Genomic DNA, 14,958 nt, shown 5'->3' with positions numbered 1-14,958 from the left:
AGACTTTTTGACCAGGTCAATGTGTTTAATAAAACACCCAGTATGGATAAGGAGAACAGTAGGGAGGAGATGAGGCCAATCAATGAAGGGGTTTTCTGTGAGGCTCCCATGGAGGTAGAAGATGTTAGTGATTTGTTGGAGAGCACTCAGGCGTCAACCTCAGAATAGTCGGATGGATCTACGTTGGCTCCGGATTCTATGGAAAAGTTGCAATCAGAACAAAGTGATCGTGCAGATGCTGAGGTAGAGGAAACCGTTAAGTATGGGTTAAAGGTGGGTGTTAACCTTGCCAACCACAATGAGAATGTCAGATCGTTAATTCAAGGAGAGTTGTTGAAGACCCGGACCCAATGAATTTTATGTCGATCAACATAAGAGGAGTGGGGGATGAAGCTAAAGCAAGATGGATTCAAAGATTAGTAGCGACCCAAAATATATCCTTTCTCTATGCAGGAAACTCAATTTTCGGATGGCGAGAGGATTTTATGTGAGGCGTTCTGGGGGCAGCGGAGATTGAATAAAGCTTTTGTAAATTCAACAGGCCGCTCAGGGGGTTGGTTTGTATATGGAATCCGGAAGTTTTTAATGTAGTAAATGTTTTTAGAAGCAGGTTTTGTTTAATTGTTTTGGGTAACTGAAAGGGGAGACGGAACTGTTTCACATCGGCAATATTTATGGTCCTAAAGGGGCAGTGGCAAAGAGGAATTTATGGGGTGAAATTGGGGATTATATGTCTAATAATCGGGGGATTTGGATCGTGATGGGTGATTTTAATGCGGTCCGTTTTCCTGAAGAGAGGTTGAACTCTAATTTCGACCCGGTTACGGCTCGTGATCTCAATGACTTTGTAGCAGGGGCGGGTTTGCATGAGTTTGCTATGCAGGGCCAAAAGTTCACCTATTGCAAAAGCAAGGCTAGAAAAATGAGTAAAATTGATAGGTTGTTTGTTAATTAGAGTTATGTGGACCGGTGGTGAGATTCGTGCTTTATGGCTCTTCCAAGGTACCTATCAGACCATTCCCCCATTGTTATGAGATCGGCGCCTTTGGACTACGGGCCGACCCCTTTTCGGTTTTTTAATTCGTGGCTCGATATTCCTGAATTTGAGAAAGCGGTTTTGGAGTTCGACTCATCGTTTTCGTTCGAAGGTCCTCCGGATAAATGTCTTGCCATAAAATTGAAGCACATCAAAGATTGTATTAAACAGTGGGTGAAAGAAAATACAACAAAAGAAAATGAGAAAGCCGATTCATGTTCATCTGAGCTCTTTCATCTGGAAGAAATTTTGGAAAGCAAGGAGTTAGAGGAAGGGGAGGAATGGGCGAGGATAGAATGCATAAAAGAATTGGAGGAAATTGAATTGAGAAAAACTAAAGATCTTCGACAAAAATAAGAGTTAGATGGGCTTCTCTAGGAGATGATAACTCAGCTTTCTTTCACTGAGTTATAAAGCAAAAGGCCATGTCTAATAAGATACACGGGTTAGAAATCGGTGGTAGATGGTGTAATATACCGAATACAGTAAAGAAGGAGGTCCATCGGTTTTTAAGGCGAGGTTTATGGAGAATATGGTAGATCGGCCGTGTATAAATGGGAGTAATTTTAAGGAATTATCGGATAGTGAACAAGAGGCGTTGATATCCCCTTTCTCTCGGTCCAAAATCAAGACGGCAGTTTGGGAATGTGGGTGCAACAAAGCCCCAGACCCTAATGGATTTAATATAAAGTTCATAAAGCATTTTTGGAACATCCTTGAAAAAGATTTTGTGGAGATGGTGAATCATTTTTATGTTGAAGAGTCACTGGACCAATCTTTATGCTCCTCTTTCATAGCATTGGTGCCTAAAGTCAATGGACCAACAAAGCTGGAGGAGTTTAGGCCTATTAATTTGGTCGGAGTTGCAGTTAAAATTGTTTCTAAAATTTTGGCGAACCGAATGAAAGTGGTCATGAATTCTATAATTTCTGAGAATCAAACGGCGTTTATCAAAAAGAGATATATCTTGGATGGTCCTCTTATGGTAAATGAGTATTTGTCTTGGATGCGAAAAAAGAAAAAGCAAGGAATGATTTTCAAGATAGACTTTGAGAAGGCGTATGACAACATAAGTTGGAAGTTCTTGGATTCAATTATGGCGAATATGAAATTCCCCGATAAATGGAGAAAGTGAGTGATGGGTTTAATTGCTTCGGCAAAATCATCGGTGCTCGTTAATGGAGTTCCTGCCTTTGAGTTCAAATACTCTAAAGGGATTCGCCAAGGAGATCCTATTTCGCCATTTTTATTTCTAATAGGCATGGAAGCCTTTACGGTGATGTTCAAAAAGGCGATCGCGGAAGGGGTTTTTAAGGGTTTCGAAGCACCGAACGGGGGGCCTTATGTTACATGTCTTTTGTTCGCCGATGACTCCCTAATCATAGGAGAATGGTCCGATGCTAATGCAGACAATATGTTGAGATTGTTGAAGTGTTTCAACATAATCTCAGGTCTTAACATCAATTATCAAAAGTCCAGCCTTATTGGGGTTGGAGTCAATGAGGTGGAAGTGGTCTCTATGGCGAATAGAATGAATTGTAGGGTGGAAAAGGCTCCTTTCTTATACCTCGGGTTAAAGGTTAGAGCTAATATGAATCGGATCCGAAATTGGCAACCGGTGATAGACGTTTTTGATGCTAGATTGGCCAGTTGGAAAGCTTCCTCGTTATCGATGGGCGAAAGACTTACAATTCTTAAATCGGTCCTTGAAAGCTGACCAACTTATTATTTCTCCTTATATAAAGCTCCAGCCAAGGTTATAGATATATTGGAAGCAAAAAGAATGGATTTCTTTTGGGGAAGATCGGAAAACAATAAAAGAACATGTTGGGTCGCTTGGGATAATATTACTAAGGATAAAGAAGATGGTGGCTTGGGTCTATGTCCTCTAAAGATTGCTAACATCGCTTTGTTAAGGAAATGGTGGTGGAAATATAGAGCACAAGAGCATGATCTCTGGCGAAGGTTTATAGATGCAATCCACATGACTCCAAGAACATGGCCATCAGTCCCTTATAATAAACAAATAACAGGAACATGGGGTTGCATAGCTCAACTGGAAAATTATATAATCGCCACGAATACCGAGTTAGGTAAAGTTATAAAGGGTAAGGTGGGAGATGGAAAGAAAGTAAGGTTGGAAAATTAAATCAGTTTTTCCAACTTTGTATGCTAATGAGAAGGATAAAGGCTGCAAGGTGATGGATAGGTGTATTCGCATGGGGCAAATTTTGAGTTTTGATTGGAAGTGGAAAGGACAACCGGGGTCGGGGGACATGCTATCAGAATTTATGAACCTTCTATCGTTATTGAGTAATTATCATTTTGATTCTAGAGAAGACCAGTGGGCCTGGAATATAAACGGTGCTACTGAATTTTCAGTTTCGATGGTGAAAAAGGAGCTTATGAAAGAGGATAATAACAGTTCGGGCAGCGGATTCGAGTGGAACTTATGGGCGCCGATTAAAGTGAATTTATTCGTCTGGAGGTTACTTCTTGATAGGATTTCTACGGCTTATAATCTATACAAAAGGGGTATTATCCATCAGATGGTGGATTGTAAGTTATGTGGCGACTCCCCAGAGACTACGGACCATATGGTTACTTCATGCTATATTGCAAGTGTGGTTTGGCAACGGGTCGGGGCATGGTGTAAACTCCCCCCGATATTTCTATTCTCGACCAAGGATGTTATGGAAATCCACACACAAGCTGGTGGCACGGACCAGAGAAAGAAGACGATAAACGTCATATTGATGGTTTCGCTATGGAGCATATGGAAAGCTAGGAACAAAGCAATTTTTGAAGATGAGCAAGTGGAGCCGGGGAAGATTACAGGTGAAATGAAGTCCCTCAGTATTTTGTGGGTCAAGTATCGTTCTAAAATTTGTAATTTAGATTGGATCCGTTGGTTGAATTTTGATTTGTAATATGTTGGTTGCCCGTTCCTAGCGGCTTGCTAGGGGGCGTTTCTAATGAAAGTTTCCGTTCAAAAAAAAAAAACGTTGATATAATTTTAGACATTGCTTTAAAAAATTAAGCCCTTGTGGTCGCCCTTTACCCATCCCCATGGTGGTTGTGTATCGCTCTCGCCATTGTCATTGCCTCCAAGAGCCACCACACTTGTTCCTGTTGCAACCACGACCACCCCATCGCCGTTGCCTCCCTACATCCACCACACCTTTGTGCTCATGTCGCAACCGTAACCACCACCCCTATCAACTCTGCATTTGGTAAAACAAACACGCCACAACCACCACCAATGCCACCCTCGGCCGTTCATAGGCGTAGACATCCCCCCCCCCCCCCACCCACCCCCACCCCAATTCCAACTTATTTCAAAAAATAAACATAGTAAGGGGCAGTTCGGCAACTTCTGAATGGATAAGTGTTAAACCATTAAAAGATTCGAACCATTAAAAACCACTACAATGTTCAACTATTCAAAGACAGATACCAATTCAGATAAAAGATCTTAACCATTCAGACTCAGTATAACGCTTAACCATTCATAGGCAAATATCTGAACCATTAACTGCATTAATTATCGAACCAGTAAGAGTAATAATAGGTCTGAACCATTAAGAGCTGAAACTATCAACCCCTAACTTTCTTTAAAAAGATGCATTAAAGAATATCCAATTCTCAAAAAATTGTAAACAAAACGTGTTTTTGATAAGCAATAATATACAACATGAACTTCCATGGCCATGTCTTTGCTAGAACTAAAGTAAAAAACACTAAACCTCTTAAAAAACAACCCCCTCCCCCCCCCCCCCCCCAAAAAAAAAAAAAACAACGAAAATATTAAATTATAAAACATAAAAATTTGTCTAAAATCGATACTTAGATCACAAAAAATCCAACGCATACGATGGATGCAACAAATCAACACAATAGATAAGCTTCTAAAACCTTTTATCATTAAAATAAGATCAACACATGATACCAATTAAAAACAAGATCCCTCAACAATGTTTCTTGCACAATGTGAGATGTACCGTTCTTATACTGGTTTTCCGTTTACAAATCTGACAAGCAACAAAGACAAGTTTCAACCTGATGGAGGAGGCGGCTGTGGAGGTGGCATCATCATAGAAGGGTGACCATGACTGCCAGCCAACTGTTGCGGAGGTGGAGGAGCCCTCCAAACATGCTGACCAGACATTCCAGCTGGCGGTGGTGGCGGCCGGTTCATCATCTGAGGCATGTTTGATGGCGGCGGTGGGATGTTAGATGGGGGCGGCCTGAACTGCTGGATGTGTTGTGGCGGCATGCCCTGAGGCTGGCCCATCTGCTGCCATTGTGGTGGTGGCACCGACATTTGCATGGGCTGGTAGACTTGAGCGTGTTGTGGAGGGGGAGGGATTGCCGGAAGAGTTGAAACTTGTGGAACCGCACCATTTGCGAAAGGCCGTGGAGGAAGTGCAGCGCCATTCAGTTGACCGACCTTGGGAATTGTAGGGGGGCCGCTTGCAAACAATGTGTGGGGCCTACTTTTCTGAGTGGTAGGGTTGCTGCTTGCCAGGGTCCTCTCTGCAGAGGCATAAAAACACAATTTAAATTGAGATAATGAATCATAAATTTAGTGAATTATTATTTTCTTAATGATGCAAAAGGGCTAACCTGCAGGGGTACCATGACGCTCTCCCTTTGTGTCTTTCTTGTAAGCATAAGACACGGTTATCTGACGATTGCACAGATATTGTCCATTCATCGACTACATTTATATATAAATGCCAAAAAATGTATTGTTAGAAAAACTAAAAATACAAGGTAAAATATAAAATGTTTATTTTAAGTAGTTTATGAATTTCTAATTATTTTACTCTTTCTCGTCTAAAATAAACGAAATAAAATGAGTATAATTTATCTGATATTTTCCATGTGCCTAAATGGGGAATGGCATAAAGAAATACCTCTATAGCTGCATCTGAAGCCTCAAAAGAATCATAGCTGATGAATCCAAATCCACGGGAATTTCCCGTCTCGGGGTCTCTCATTATCTGAAACACAAAATAAGTCAATCTCGTAGGATTACAAAATAAGCATTCCTAGTGTTACTGCTAAAGACTTGATTATTTCGAATTTGAAAATGATCGTCACTAGAATAATTATCTTAAAACCATATATATATCATACATGGCTTTCCGGAGTCAAATAATCAAACATATTGTTATTAAGACAATACTGATAATGCGGCAAACTATAAAGGGAAACATTAATTACATTATTCAAGAAGGTGTTACTAACTTACTATCGACCATTTAATTTAGTTCATAAATGGCTAATTGCATATAAATTTAAATCAAGCTTTGCTCAAATTTCTATTTTGGCTGCTATAATATTCTATCTTTCTTAAGTATTTACAAAGTTTAATAACTTCAACCTTTTCATATTATGTTAACAAACTTTCAATCCTTTTTATACTATTTTCGGTGATTGGGTACTTAGGCGTTGATGAAAACGGCCATTAAAATTTACTGGCACCCAAAAACCAATAATTTAAAAGTTTGTACTTTTTTATAAATGAAAAATACTGAATTATTCTATGTTGTCAAAGACGCAAGGCGCAGGCGAGGCGCATCGGTCTCGCCCGGAGCCCAGGCGCAAGGCGCAAAAAAAGCGTGGGCTTTTTTAAGAAAAGCGCACATAGAGAAAAAAATATATAAAAAATAGGTTATGCTTTGATAATAAATAAGATTCCACATATAAAATTAAAAAAACTATTATATATGCCATTTAAGATCATGTAGCTAATAGTTTTGCACGCGTGAGGCAGTTTTGCACGCACTCGGTTTCGTTTTTAATGGTCATTTGTGCTGTTTTACCTTTTTCCATGCGCCTCAACAAAGTTTTTTGCGCCTAGGCGCGCGCTTTTTGCGCCTCAGCATCGTTTTTTCAAAAAAATCCCATTTTTGCGCCTAGGCTTCCACCAGGCGCTATAGGTGCGCCTCGCTGCGCCCGGGCGCCTAGGCGCGCGCTTTTTGCGCTTTTGACAACATAGGAATTATTTAAAACAAAATTTGGAACAAAAAAATATGCAACTAACTAAGAAACAATATAACCATGGCAGATAAAAATAAAATTAAAATAAGTTTACCTTGGGATTCGTCACAATAACTCCAAAAGCACTGAAAGTATCATAGAGCAGTTTCTCATCCACATCCTGCAAAAATATTGTGACACGTTGTGATAAATACAAATATACATGTCCTCAAAAACTTTATCAGAAAAAAATGAACGATATTCATGTGTGTGTATTAAATTAGATCTTACAGGATCCAGGTTTCCAACAAAAAGGTTTGCTCCTACATCCAAGCTCTTCTTATCTTGTGATGCCTGCAATGCAATGCAATGCAAAACAAACCAAAAATCAAATCCCCGTATTTTTCTACACTTATGACAAAAGTGAGGAACTTAAGAGAATATTTTTTAATAGGACTGAAAGCAATACCTTGTTGACTCGTATTGGCTTCCCATATAGCTTGATCATATTGAGAACTTTTATTGCCTGCAGTATCAGAGCCACAAATGTCAAACAATCGGAATTCAAAGCAAAAAAAAAGGTATACCAAAGCTCACAAACCTATAGAAGTTATTGAGCTCAAAGTAATAAGAAGTGTGTAGGAAGCATGGATTTATTATAAGGAAAAAAGGCCAATTGACTTTGGATACAAAAAAATAATAATAATAATCAGACAGACAGATAGGAAGTGAATCACGAATGGCATACGGACGTAACACTTGTTAAGCATACACTTATGGGTGGCATTTCGAGTCAGGTTGTGTGCTGCACACATAAATGTCGACCCAAACAATAGAAATAGTAACCCAACCAGAAAACACATCTTATTGTTCATGTCAAAACTTTATGGGTGGCATTTCGAGTCAGGTTGTGTGCTGCACATAAAGGTCGACTCAAACAATAGAAATAGTAACCCAACCAGAAAACACGTCTTATTGTTCATGTCAAAACTCAGAATGGTGGATCCGAAGTCCAAACTTAGACATGAGTAACCCGCACAACCCAACTATTTAAACGGGCTAAATAAGTTGGTGAGTCAACCTTAATCCCAGAAAAGGCATTTTTTTCTCAACTAAAATAAGCGAATCCCGACAATAACCAAATCTTCATATTGTAGATAGAAACCTTATACCTAAAAGAGAAAAGAACTTGGGTGGTCCATATGCCATATAAATAAGGAAAGTGGAAGTTGATATCAACATATGCTAATACACACAAAAATTTGCAAAGGAACATTTAAGCATTTAACTTGTAAAAACTAAATTAGCAAGAATGTCAATAAAAAGCTCATCAGAAACCAAACATAAACCTACTAAAACTTTATCCTAGACCAAAACAAATCCGATTTCATCAAGCCATGATGTTTTTAGTTACTTCTTCCAACTCAACTTGACACTAGAAAAATGAAATATAAAACAACAGTTATAAAGTGTACCCTTCAACAACACAACAGGATGTGGCACCCTTCAACGATATGCAGTCAATCTCGGTGATATATCGGTCGTCGGACCTTGGCTAGCATATTGGTTTGAAATATCGGTACTAACATCGGCGATATATACCGATATATCGCCGATATTTTGTAATTCTGATATCGGTCATCTCGCCGAGAATATCGATAGGCCCAACTAAGAAGTGAAAAATGAACAAATAAGCTGAAAACAGAGAAGAAACATACCTGTTGCGATTGTGATTGGAATCTAAAAGAGTGGAATCGCAATCTACAAGAGTGGAAGGTCCGACGCGACAGAGTGGGAGCTTCGATTGTAGATGTTATGGATTTAGGGTTGAGTTAGGAGCATCTGCCGATCTTGGTTTTAAATTGCGTGATGCGCTCCGATGCGTTTGGTCCAAAAATCTGATGCGTGATGCGAACGCATCACGTATGCGATGCGCTCTTTATAAAAATATACTAAAAAATTATTTATACTAAATCAATCGACATAATAAGATAAGAATTGTGCTTTTTGGTTCAAATCAAGCTTCCTAAAATGTTTCTAGAACCATAAAAAGTGTTTAGGAACCATAATGGTTCAAATCAAGCATGCTAAAATATTAATTATTGAAAAAACCCAACCCATTCATAAAATCTGGGAAAAAAAAACGTAACAAACAATGATGCGTGCATCATGGCGCATTTTGCGAAGGGCGCATTACGCGCAATTGTCGCAATATCACCGCATCATGTAAACGCAACGCATCAGGTGTTGCGATGCGCTCTTACTAGCGCAACGGGCGCATCACGCATTATGCGCGCATTATGCGCGCATTTTAAAACCAAGCTGCCGATATGTGTGAATGGCGTGCGATAGTTTGATTTAGGTTAACTTTGGGCCAAAAATAACGCAAACGGAGTGGGCTTTGATTTGGATATGGCAGGCTTTGATTTGGATATGACAATGGCACCTACAAATGGTGTTTTGGGTTCCACAACTTATTTTAACACCAAGTATGGCTACATTGTTGCACTAATTAGTTCTAGATGTTAATATACATATATTATATAGGTTCTATATAAATGTATATGTATTTATGCATTATATTATAAATTACCGATATCCCACCGCGATAACCGATATCTCAAGTATCGGTCCTTGACCGATATCCGATGTTTTTCCGCATTAACTGCATAGCAATACTATGTGTATTTTTGCTTCTGTGTTTGCATCAAGATCTCTAGTCTTAGTCGTGAAACTCTGGACTGATGACGAGGTAGTGATGATTAAATGAAATAAAGCACATTACACTCTACATTTTAGATGTTAGTTCTATTGTTAGAAAGTCTATATAACTTTTGCTACTCTCCTAGGCACAACTACTCACAAATTAAGATCCCCATTAATAAAATAAATTGACAAAATATCACAGCAACACGAAATACTTACATAGTCTGCATCTTCTTCACTTCGGAACTCTACAAAGCCATACCCTTGGTGGAGATTAGTGACTCTATCTTTGGGAACATACACATTAACTGTATTAAAAATTTGCACAAGTCAGTATAAAAATAAGAATAAAGAAAAAATATGGGTAGTGAGGATGATTCTTGATTAAAGTTCCGCATGCCTTGTTTAGGCCCTTACTAAAGAGCATAAATCAGATTGGTGTGTTCATAATCAATTAAATTGTATGAGTAATTACTTCATGTAACTTTGGTGTATTACAATAGTATAAAACTGATTCTTGTTCATGCATTCTGCTAAAAATAGTGTTCTTCTTATGAAAGTTAAGAACTTACCAACTGGGCCAGCTTGAACGAACAACTCCCATAATAACTCTTCACTTGCCTGCAAAAAATAAAATAAAACCACATCAGCTCCACTAACTCAAAACACGCTAAAAAATTTTAAAAAAAAAAAACAACAACAACAACCCTGCAAGGAAAAACACGGAATTATAATGCAAGGCTCATTGACTTTTATAAAAATGGGAACAAGTAATTCATTTGTTTGAAAAATATAAATTTAAAGATCAAACTTGGTGCTCGTAGCAAAACTATCCCCGCATGGTGCGAGTGTTTGTCACATGCTCATCAATACCTAAAAAATAATTTGCCAACCCCTATCAGATGCGATTCATTACACCCACATATCAGCTAAGAAAGTAATTTGCAAATGTCTACCCTATAAAAAGGCCTAATTAAAATAATATCACCAAATAACGCCTTGGTGAACAAGCAAAAAGTGAATCAAGTATGAAACCGAAGTCGATATCTGATACGAACCTATTGTCTGGCGGGAACAGATACAGCCATTCCAAGATTTCAGGAAGGGATCATAACTGTTCCCAACTAAAGTTTAACTTAAATAATCAGTTTCTGCATTTTAATTCTTGTCTTGTTATATGTTTATCTGAGTTTTACTTGTAATCGGATAATTGCCCTTCTCGAATCGGGCCGACTTAATAGTCAATACTATCAAATTACAGCTTTCGATTTCCGGTATCTAACAATATCCCATCGATAGTCAAGCATAGAGTACTAGAGTAGGCTTAAATCTCACCTAATCTGAGTTCCACTATGTTAAAACGGTGATAATTATGCATCAATTAGCACGCTTAAATCTTAGTGTTTGATTAAAAAGAGCACCAGTTCAAACTATACCGTACTTTTCAGCATCTTTATGTTCCCCTGATGCAATTATTGGCTAAAAATCTCATCTAATCTGAGTTCCACTCCACTCTGTTAAAACAGTGATAATTTTGGTACTTTATTGGCTTAATTACTAGTGGTATTTGTTTGTTTATCAGGCTAACATTTCGTAAATTAGGGTTCTTAAAACTTAAACGACAATATTCAAATCTATAGTAAGGATGATGAATGAAGGGACAGAAGAGTACCTGAGGGTCGAGATTGCCGACGTAGGCGGTGGCGTCCTGGTTCCTCTCCGCCGAGTGTTGACCTAGGAGATTCGCCCCCACTCCGGGAGCTATTCTGGTGGTCATCTTCTTCTCAGTTTGCTAATGGAATCCCTAAAACCCTAGCTTTTGAAACCAGCGATTCCCCAATTTATCTTCCCTTAAATTGGTTTGGTTTATTCTTATACCGACTTATTGGGTCAAGTTATTCTACAAAGTCTTCTAATTGTAAGAAGTGTAAGAAGGATTTACAGAGTACAAGTGTCTAATAACCTAAAACTAAACCCACTACATCACCACCAAAAACCTAAACACCCACCCCCCCCCCACCACCCAAAAACCTAACACCCCCCCCCAACCAAAAAACCTAACCCCCCCCCCCCCACCGGCAAAAAAAAAACAAAAAAAAAAAACTATACCTCACAAAAAAACCCCAAAAAACCTAAACCCCCCCCCCCACCCTCACCACCCAAAAACCTAAAAAAAAACTAACCCCCCCCCACCCCACCCCCCCCCCCAAAAAAAAAACCTAAAAAAACCTAACCCCCCACCCCCCAAAAACCTAAAAAAAAATCTAAAAAAAACTAAACACCCACATCCACCCCCCACCCCCACCCAAAAACCTAAACCCCCACCCCCTCGGCAAAAAAAAAAAAAAAAAAAAAAAAAAAAAAAAAAAAATTAGGGTGGATGATGTGTGGGGGGGGGTTAGGTTTTTGGTGGTGGTGGATGTTTAAGGTTTTTTTTTTTTTGTAGTGGGTTTTTTTGTGTAGTGGGTTTTTTTAGGTTATTGGACACTTGTCACTCTATAAATCCTTCTTACACTTCTTACAATTAGGATCCTTTGTATTTGATCCTAATCCCCGACTTATTATACCAACTTATTGTGCATATTTTTCTGATTTCTAGGTTAAAGATGCGATGAAAGGGGTAGGAGAAAGAAAAGAAAGAGTGCATGAAAAAAGAGTGCAAGGGTATCCTAACAAAATTCTATTTATGAATTTTCTCTCTCCACATGCATATTTCACTTCTATTTTTTAAACGTTCATAACTTTTTTATACGATATTATTTTTTCATAAAAATTTCACCGTAAAATCGAGCGTCTTTTTATCTTTAATTTGAGTACCATATTGCTATATAAAATATGAAAACTAAAAAAATCCACTTAAATGTGTTGTATTTCTATATTATATAACATTTTTTGTGCTGAATTTTTTTTCTATATTTTTGTGCTAAATTTTTTGTGCTGAATTTTTTTGTCTTAAATTTTTTTCCTCAATTTTTTTGTGCTGGGTTTTTTTGTACTACATTTTTTTGCTGATTTTTTTCGTGCTTTATTTTTTGTACTATATTTTTTTGTGCTATATTTTTTTGTACAACATTTTTTGTGCTATATTTTTTGTACTAGATTTTTTGTGCTAGATTTTTTGTACTAGTTTTTTTTTTGCTTGATTTTTTGTACTAGATTTTTTGTTGTATTTTTAAAAAACAAAAGGGGTGGCACATGTCATTTTCACTCCTATTTATAAGGATCAAAATGCCCTTCGTTCCTACTTATTAGGAGTGTCACATGTCATCATCACAATCCTTCTTAGGCTACTTAGGCAAAATCCACTTTTTAGTGGATTCTTCCCCTAATTTTTGGATTAAATATAAAAGCTCCTAAAAATAATAAGAAGCGTACAAAGTTTTCTAAAAATAAACTCACTACACCAAAAAAAAAAAAAAACAAAAACAAAAACCTAAACACCCACCACTACCCAAAAACCTAAAGCCCTCACCCACCAAAAAAAATTACCGCTGGGAGGGGGGTTTAGGTTTTTTGGTGAGGTATAGTTTTTTTTTTTTTTTGCGGGGAGGTGTTTAGGTTTTTGGGTGGTGGTGGGGTGGGGGTTTAGGTTTTGGGTGGTGGTGTAGTGGGTTTAGGTTTTTGGACACTTGTCACTCTATAAGGCTATAGGGTGTGGTCATGATCCTTATGACCACCATGACCCTCCATGTCAATGTCATGTCATCCATCTCTAATCCACCATCCAAAACCACTACCCTAAGGGTGTGGTCATGACCCAAACTACTATCCCCTTATTTATTTTAATGTATCTTTATCTAAAGAAAAAGGAAAGGATTTATTGAAAAATGGAAAGAAGAACCATGGTTGCCATGGTTTAATCCATACAAACCATGGTGGATCAGGCAAGTGGATGGTGACATGGTGTAGCTTTCCATCCATGTTTCTAGATAGCAAATCATGTCTCAATCATGATCCCCACACCCTTTACACTACAAGAATCTGACACCATTAGCGGCGACAGGTGTCGTCGGTATTGATACAATTTGTCGCCGGTATTGACCTTTAGCGGCAACACGTGGCCGCTAAAGGGTCGCCGGTAATGATGGGACGGTATTGCCCTTTTTTACGCCGCTAATGATACCGTCGCCGCTATTACCTGTGCCGGAGGATTTCCAGAAAGCTTGTCGGAGACAAAACATAAACTACAACTTTTTTATAAACTCAAACAAAAAAAAAAACTGAACATCCATAAACTCAAACAAAAAAAACCGAAACATTCATAAAGTCAACAAAAAAACTCTGAAACTACAATTTGCCGCCAAGCTCGTCGGACTATTTTCATTCAACTCTCTTACATCCTTAAACTTAAACTGAAACAAAACATTTTACATAACATTACACACTACATATTTTCCGGAAAACTAAAAAACTGGCCAGAGCACCGGTGACGAAGAAGATGCTCGGTTGCGAAGATGCTCGGTGACGAAGAAGATGCTCGGTGATGATTGGTGGAACTTCAAATGTCACAGCGGTTGTTGATACGGCGGCGATTGATGGTGGTAGATGACAGCAACTTTGCTGGGTGGTGAACGGTGGAAAGCCGGAGGTTGATGGTGGCGGTTTGTGGCTGAAGGTGGTGGTCGTAGCTTGGTGGTGAATGGTGGAGTTTGATGAACATGAAGGTTGAAAGGGGTGTTGAGATGGGTTTGTGTTTTTGGAGGATAAGATAAGGAGTGTATGTTTGTGTTTGAGCAGAAGGTTAACGGTGGCCATTGGATCAATTTTTAATCAATGGTCCCTAGCAAATCTGGAAGAAGCACACGGATCGAGCCCTTTAGCGGCGACGGCAATAGCGGCGACAAAGAGCAATAGCGGCGACCCGTGTCTAGGTCGTCGCTATTGCTCGTTGTCGCCGCTATTGCCGTCGCCGCTAATGGTATAACATTCTTGTAGTGAGCCTAATGTCTTCTTACACTTCTTATTTTAGGAGCCTTAGAATAACTTTAACCCGTATATAATAATAACCTTGTACAATTGATACGTATGTAGAACCACAATGCCAACATACAGATCTCAATGTTACTGCTACTGTTTTCCTTTCTCTCTTTAGTAATAGCCGGGTAAATATGTAACCTTGTTTAATGTTTGAGTAGAAAAATTAATCAGAAAATTTCTCTCTCTAATTTCTTGAAGTCTAACTCGTAACCCGCTCAAAGTGTTCAACGATACATGCAACAACTTTCTTA

At 38.5% G+C, this 14,958-nt stretch overlaps 3 protein-coding genes across 3 annotated transcripts; 2 read left to right on the top strand and 1 right to left on the bottom strand.

Moving 5' to 3' along the window:
- The first annotated feature begins 2,174 nt into the window (after positions 1-2,174).
- Positions 2,175-2,753, top strand: LOC110943989 (uncharacterized mitochondrial protein AtMg01250-like). Its single transcript, XM_022185718.1, has one exon. It carries the CDS (start codon positions 2,175-2,177, stop codon positions 2,751-2,753), a length of 579 nt encoding a protein of 192 aa, XP_022041410.1.
- Positions 2,754-2,819: 66 nt separating this feature from the next.
- Positions 2,820-3,966, top strand: LOC110943990. Its single transcript, XM_022185719.1, has 2 exons — positions 2,820-3,167; positions 3,220-3,966. Exons 1-2 carry the CDS (start codon positions 2,820-2,822, stop codon positions 3,964-3,966), a joined length of 1,095 nt encoding a protein of 364 aa, XP_022041411.1.
- Positions 3,967-4,937: 971 nt separating this feature from the next.
- On the bottom strand, positions 4,938-11,596 carry LOC110941939 (splicing factor 3B subunit 4). The gene is made up of 9 exons (XM_022183634.2): positions 11,403-11,596; positions 10,303-10,351; positions 9,950-10,038; positions 7,494-7,550; positions 7,316-7,378; positions 7,140-7,205; positions 5,956-6,042; positions 5,663-5,756; positions 4,938-5,572 (listed from the first exon to the last, which is right to left on the bottom strand). The coding sequence occupies exons 1-9, from the start codon at positions 11,505-11,507 to the stop codon at positions 5,091-5,093; spliced, it is 1,092 nt and encodes a 363-aa protein (XP_022039326.1). The 5' UTR covers positions 11,508-11,596; the 3' UTR covers positions 4,938-5,090.
- Between the last annotated feature and the right edge of the window lie 3,362 nt (positions 11,597-14,958).

This window comes from Helianthus annuus, chromosome 5 (genome assembly GCF_002127325.2).
Source record: "Helianthus annuus cultivar XRQ/B chromosome 5, HanXRQr2.0-SUNRISE, whole genome shotgun sequence".
Lineage (NCBI taxonomy): Eukaryota > Viridiplantae > Streptophyta > Magnoliopsida > Asterales > Asteraceae > Helianthus > Helianthus annuus.
Note: the sequence above shows the minus strand (reverse complement) of the source record. Positions and strands in the feature narration are given on the sequence as shown.

What these genes read in the sequence shown, in the direction of transcription:
- LOC110943989 (XM_022185718.1), top strand. Translation starts at nt 2,175, where the DNA reads ATGGGTTTAATTGCTTCGGCAAAATCATCGGTGCTCGTTAATGGAGTT.
- LOC110943990 (XM_022185719.1), top strand. Translation starts at nt 2,820, where the DNA reads ATGGATTTCTTTTGGGGAAGATCGGAAAACAATAAAAGAACATGTTGG. An exon ending in AGGTGGGAGATGGAAAGAAA is followed by an intron (nt 3,168 to 3,219) that starts GTAAGGTTGGAA and finishes GCTAATGAGAAG; the next exon opens with GATAAAGGCTGCAAGGTGAT.
- LOC110941939 (XM_022183634.2), bottom strand. Translation starts at nt 11,507, where the DNA reads ATGACCACCAGAATAGCTCCCGGAGTGGGGGCGAATCTCCTAGGTCAA. An exon ending in TTGTTGGAAACCTGGATCCT is followed by an intron (nt 7,206 to 7,315) that starts GTAAGATCTAAT and finishes ATATTTTTGCAG; the next exon opens with GATGTGGATGAGAAACTGCT. An exon ending in GCGTCATGGTACCCCTGCAG is followed by an intron (nt 5,573 to 5,662) that starts GTTAGCCCTTTT and finishes ATGCCTCTGCAG; the next exon opens with AGAGGACCCTGGCAAGCAGC.